The sequence below is a fragment of the Trachurus trachurus genome, assembly GCF_905171665.1.
Source record: "Trachurus trachurus genome assembly, chromosome: 5".
In the NCBI taxonomy this organism is placed as follows: domain Eukaryota; kingdom Metazoa; phylum Chordata; class Actinopteri; order Carangiformes; family Carangidae; genus Trachurus; species Trachurus trachurus.
Window position 1 is genome coordinate 16,342,191 of NC_139896.1, and position 6,681 is coordinate 16,348,871.

Genomic DNA, 6,681 nt, shown 5'->3' on the forward strand with positions numbered 1-6,681 from the left:
GCTCTTGGAATGTGTGAAGGTTTGTTGGTTGTTTGTTCTACTTTGTGTGAACGTATTGTGATGGAAACTAAGCATCTTCTTGAGCAGAGCAAAGAAAGAAAGAAAGAAAGAAAACATTTCTACATAAAAACTGAGCTTCCTGTGTACTGGCCCTAGAGCAGGGCTGAATTCATTCTGGTTTATTACAACTTGACTCATCTGAATGTTGAGTATGCATGTATTGTTAAGACAGAACTGAGACTTAGAGCCTGTAAGTCACTGTTATTGTCATTATTAATTAATCTGTTTTCCCCCTCAATTAATTAATTCAAATAATTACAGTTTTCTATCACAGTTTCCCAGAGACAAATATGACATCTTCAGTTTTGCTGAACCGACAGCCTGGTTCATTTATGTAATGATAAAGCAACAAATCTTCACGTCTGATAGCCAAAACCTTAGAGAAGTCTGTGTTTTTGCTTGAAAAATCACAACAACCGAAATTTTACAAAGGCCTCCAGTTAAATGTTCACTTTGCTGTAAAATAGTTGTAGGAGGTCGTACACGAAGACCAACACCACATATTTCTTTGATGATGGAGAAAATGTTAAGTTTCTGCGCTTCCAGCAAAACAATCAGCAGCACAGACGTGTTGCTTTACTACTGATTGCTTGGGCACAACAAAACAAAAAACAAAATAACCCCCTTCAAAAAGAAAAAAAAATGTGTGTTAATGTGAACATGATGACATGATGAAGCAACGGAGTAATAAAAAATATGAATAGATTTTCAGGCTGTATGGAAAGTGATCAGTGATGTTGGCATCTGCTTGTCAAACACTCTCCCTCCTGACTACAAATCTTCTGCCAACACACAGGGCTGGACTATCAACTGAGGAAGAGAACAACTTCCCCTGAGGCCCAGAAATTCTCAAGTTCACTATTAAGCCCTGTGTTGAACCCATCCTCAAACTCTAATAACATCCATTATGTTCACAAGGCAAATTCTCCAAAAGAAAGTTTTAATCAGTTCCTATAGTATAGAGGATTACGAGGTAACCACTTCCATCAAAGTTTCTCCAGCAAAGTAAAAGAAAATACTTTCTTTTAGGTGCAATGTGGTGGTGCTGTTATCATAATCACTAAAGTGCACTGGGAAAGGTGTACCAATGATTACATCCCAACCAGTGTTTACTTTAAAGCGAGTTGGCAAGGAGGAAAGTCACGATGGAAGACGTCAGCTGATTGTTACAGGCAGGTAAAAAAAAAAGTGATAATATCACTGACGAGATGCAGTAGATTTGTCAGGTCTGAAAGTGGAGATGAAGCGGATCACAGTCAGAGCGCATGACAGGACAAGAAGTCAGAGCGAGGGCTGTGGCAAGGTGACACGGCACAGAGTATTAAAGCAAAGCCCAGGCTTATGTGATTTTAACTTCACTTTTCATTCAGCACCCCTGAAGACATTTTTTTTTTTTTTTAAGTATATTTTTTGGCGTTTTGTAAGACGCGGGACCCGAACCGGGGACGCCTGTGCCGAGGACTGTAGCCTCTACATGGGGCGGCCATCTTAACCACTGCGCCACGCACCGCCCCGGCCCTGAAGACATTTTAAACTACAAGACCTGAAATGGTTAAAGTTTGTGTGTTTCACATAAAACAACTACAGAAATAATATGTCCAAACACACACACACAAAAACTGTGACACAAAGTCAGCAACGTTTTGTAGTGGGGCTAAAAGAAAAAATTCAGTATTGATTGATCTGTTTTTTTGATTATAATTTATTTTATTTACTAATTTACTTTAGTCTTTAAAATGTCATGACATGGTGAAAAATGTACAAGGTGACATAAGACTTCCTCAATATTTATAGTTTATAATAACCCCTTTGGAAAATTCCTCAGGATTCACCACAACTCCTAAAATATGTTTCTTGTAAAAAAAAAAAAAAAAGTGTTTGCTCGAGCCAGAAGGCAACAGTGCACATGCACGTATGTGCACATGATCAGCATGGTGCCACCTCCGCCTCGTTCAGAGCCAGGAAAAACCCTGAGTAAACCTCAACACTAATGATGCAAATGTTTGCAAACCCAAGTGCCAAAGGAATCTTTTATACTGCTTTGTTCAGGGCTACAGGTCTACACACACACACACACACACACACACACACACACAGCCTGACCTTGATAAGAGCCGTGCGAGTTGTGAACTTTAACAGCCAAATAAAGCACAAGTAAACAGAAAACAGCAGCGTTACCACAGTGGATTAGCCCGTAGAGCTGACTGTGGTGGGAACAACATGCTCCCACTCCATCAAAACACAAACACTGGCTACATACTCAGACCTTGGAGCAGCCTTCTCTCACCTCCCTGATTACCTGGAGTCACAGGCCGACCTGCCTTGCATAACATTACACTCTCTGAGTGTGTGTGACTCTGTTTTAATATGGGGTCCAAAACCTGGGGGCCCGTTATACTTGTGGGGCCCAACAGCCTTGATGTAAGGGTCAGGAGCTCAGCTGTGATGGCTAAGGTTATGGTAAGGGGTGAGGGAATGGGATGTGTGTGTGTAAGAGGGGCTGGGAGGAACAGAGCTCCACCATTGGCCCTCCAGTCAAGGCCAGGACTGTACGCTGACAGCAGTCAGCACAAAAAGAACAGCTGACGTGGCCCAACTGCTGACTGAACGCAGGGGACAGGACTCCCTCTCAGCTGTGTTTATGTGTGTGTGTGTGTGTGCAGAGCAACAGCTTTGAACTAAAAATATTTGCTTTATTTTAAACCAAATATGAGGAGTCTTCAAACACAAATCTTTGCTCTTTCCACTCAGGTGTTACAAGGCCAGACTGAGAGCGGAGCGCACATCCTCTACCTCATAACTATTTATAGCCCTGTACAAACGATGAGTGTGCAGATATGATAATGATGTCATAGGTTAAAAGGCCTTACAGTGTTGCACTCAGCACAAATAAACACAACCAGGATATTGCTGTAGATGCAGCTTTGAAGCAAAAGCAAATTTAGTAACGGCAGTATTTTTCAGCGGCAGAAGAAGTGGAAGTGGCGGCCCCTGAACTTGTGCTGGAATCATCAAAATATCTGTGAAACTAAGGAGCTAATCATTCATCACCGGAGATGCAATTTCATACAAAGAGAAACGGCGAGGGTGGAGAACGAGGGGGGCGGGGGACAGATGATATAAATTTGTTGAACATCAGTGTTTATGCCTCTAATATCTCCGGTTCTATTAGATCACTGCAGGTGATGTTGCAAATCGATGAGCAGGAAACTTTTATTTACACCGGCACATTTAGATCTTATTGTGATATAGTGAAGTCTTTGAAGTTTTTTTAATGAGACTCCCATCGATTTCACACATCAAGTTCAGTCTAATGCCGTCTGTTTGAAGTTGGAAATTATAATCTCGATGACATCACAGTAATGTCATCAGGGTTATCTCACGGAGTCTGCATCCAAACACTGCGGCAGTGGGATCTGGGATCTGCTGCCACTCCAGAGGGTGGGAATGGGTGTGATTAAGTTGATCTCAAGATAGCTCATGGGAAATGTAGGCGAAGGCTTGTCAGAGCATGATCCACACGTCTGTCTTCAGTCTGTGTGGAAATGCAACACTAAATCTCCGTTAAGGTATTTCCTAAGGCCGCTCCTGCTCACTTTATAACAAGTTAAAGGTATCTGGGAGGTATTTTTCTGAAGGAAAAACTTCTTCTAGAATATCAATAGATTCCTCTGTGATACCTGAATGCAACTCTATTATTAACAACTTCATTCTATCAAAAAGCAAACTGTGATCCAGGACTATGCACTGTATACAGTATGTTATCTTGTATGGAAAATATTCATACAGAAATTTTTCCATTTTAAAATACAAACTTAGACAAAAGTAGGGGGAAAAAAGTTTTTCCATTCAATTCAATGAAAACAATGTTAACATACAATGTTAAATCAAAGATCGCCCACAATGTCTCCCTCCCTGTCTGATTGCTGTGTGGCAAAGCCGTGGCTGCCATCTTTGATTGTGTAAACTTCAATAGAGACGACCTGGTTTTGTTGGTTTAACTCCTGTTCTCCTGTCTGTCAGTTTGCAGCCGTCTGGAATCAGTCTTTGGCAGCCAGTGCATTTCCTGCCACTGAGTGAGTCTGTACTTTCAACACCGTTTCACATTTGATGAGCAGATCCTCCCCCTAAACTGTCTGGCTTCAGGCCAATAATCAACCCAGGATCCTGATAGATAGAAAATAAGCTACTGGATCAGGAGTGGACATTGATATCTGTTTATTTCTATAAAACATCAGAACTCCCTGGACAACGCCCGTCAACATTTCATATGTGTCCAAGAGTCTAAGCTGCACAGACTGAAGCAACATCAAGGGAAGCAGCAAGCGTCCCATCTCATTAAAGAAGTTAGACTTGTGAGAATATAATGACACATAGGCCTACAGACCTTGACTTAAACTCACACCAATATATCATGTGATTTTATATAGCCTGCCCTATAGCCAACCAAACAAGGCCAGTGGCTTCAAACTGAGGTGTTGAGCCATAACACTCAAAAACAGATGATACGTTTATTGTAAAGATTGTTCCCATACTGCATGAACAGTGACCACAGAGAGACCCAAAGAGTATAATGCTTCCAAGAACATGTAAATTCATATTTACATAATATTACAAGAGGCTCAAGAGCTTCATAAAGCTGCTTAAATGTGTTTAAACTAAGTTAAAATGCCCACAGTGGGGGTAGATACCTGAACACACTAATTATTCAATTAACCCTGAAAGTTGTGGCAGCCACGATGGAACATTTTTTGTAGTGTGGCACCGGGAACCTCTCCAAACCAACTGCGTCGTTTCAAATTAAAAGCCTTGATAAATCCAAACTAACTGCGTCGTTTCAAATTAAAAGCCTAAGCAAATCAGTCAGTCTACTAAAGCCTTCAGAAAGCACACATCTGACTGAGGTGGAACTTCACCACGCACTGGGCTGTGTGTGTGTAAACTTGTTTTGTGACAAGGCCACGGCAGACAGCTCGCTGTTTCCACTCCTGTCACAATAATGAAAACAAAGTCACACCACCGACCCCACGGTGCTCTGGTGCAGGTTTGCGCTTTCCACAATCCACACAATATCTAGTATTCACGCTGTCACACGCACTGTGCAGTGCGCCTAACGGGATCCACGTTACGCAATCCGCGTGTCAAACCGTGTGTATCTTGAAATAATCCGGGACAACGTCTAGCTACAGTACAAATTACACGGACCATCAAAAAAAAATAAAAGCGGTGCCTTGACAAAGTGGCAGAGAAAGTGGGCATGTGGTTTGCCTGCGTGGTTCCATCTGACCGGGGGGCGAGGGGTTGATAAACCCACCCGCCAACCACACACGCATATGAATAAACACACACAACTCCAGCTACGGAGCAAACAATTGTGGTGATGCAAAGGAGGAATGTAAACTTCAGCAGCCACACAGCATTTGAGCACAAGACTGACAACCAACTTACTTTTCCTGCATGACATTCTCCTTGATGGCTCCCAGGGAGGAGGAGTGGTTCCCCTGCTGGAGTCTGCAGGTGGCCAGGTGCCGCTGGTGCTGATCCTTCAGACAGGCGTTTTCCTTGCAAAGATCCGTAACCTGGAGCTCCAGCTCCTCAATCCGGACCCTCTGCTTCTCCAACAGCCCCTGCTGGGTCTCGATGATCTTGTTTAGCTCCGTCAGATACTCCGCCGCCTTGCTGGGGTTCTCTGTCGGGTTCTCCATCTCGTAAAAGCCCCGCTGCCCGTCCATGAAGGCAAAAAAAAAAAAAAAAAGAAAGAAAGAAAGAAGAAAAAGAAAGAAATATCCACCCAAGCACCTCAGCCTCTGACACACGCAAACGCACGCGCACACGCTCAGTAGTAGTAACAGTGAGCGCTGTCAAACCCAGAGACCCTCCGTCGCTCCGACATGGCCGGCTCGTCGTGTAGTAGTGGCAGCTTGGCCGTCAACTTCTCCGGGTTTGTTGCGCTCGCTTCGCGCCGCCGCCGCCGCCGCGTCCACAAGCTCTGCACTGCAATAGCTTAACTAACCCTCAGCCTGCCGCGCCATACATGGGGAAAGCGTTTAACTCTTTCAGGGCTGGAGGCTCCGCGCGCTCAGCCAACCACCACCTCTCCCTCCCTCCCTCTCTCTCTCTCTCTCTCTCTCTCTCTCTCTCTCTCTCTCTCTCTGGGTTTTGGTGATGTGGAAACAAATCACGCGGCGACTTTGGCCACGTCCAGCCTACTCAACAGGTAGGTTGAGTTTCTGTGGTACAACAACAACAACAACAACACACACATACACACACACACACGCATCACAGGTGCGCGCGCTCACCTCACTTAGACAGCATATTTCTCTGTTTATCCCTGCTCTGATGTCAGATCTGTGTCCATGCATGAGGTAGATTTAGCACCAGCCCCTGCACACAGCAAGTCGATTCCTTCCTGGGTGCCTGGAAATAGCCCGTTCAATCAAGTGAAGGAAAACACAGAGAGAGAGAGAGAGAGAGAGAGAGAGAGAGAGAGAGAGAGAGAGAGAGAGAGAGAGAGAGAGAGAGAGAGAGAGCACTTTAACATATTAGAAATGTTTACCATACATATGTTTATATAAATGTGATAGTTTAGTAATCCTTATAAAGAGCCCTTCATGCATG

At 43.8% G+C, this 6,681-nt stretch overlaps 1 protein-coding gene across 2 annotated transcripts in view; it reads right to left on the reverse strand.

The window, feature by feature from the left end:
• The window catches only part of iqsec1b (IQ motif and Sec7 domain ArfGEF 1b), a 202,102-nt gene extending 196,086 nt beyond the window's left edge, over window positions 1-6,016 (reverse strand). For both annotated transcript variants that reach the window (XM_083971934.1, XM_083971933.1), the window contains exon 1: window positions 5,509-6,016. In XM_083971934.1, the coding sequence (XP_083828060.1) occupies window positions 5,509-5,792 (284 nt within the window). In that variant the 5' untranslated portion in view covers window positions 5,793-6,016. The remainder of the gene's footprint in view (window positions 1-5,508) is intronic.
• Between the last annotated feature and the right edge of the window lie 665 nt (window positions 6,017-6,681).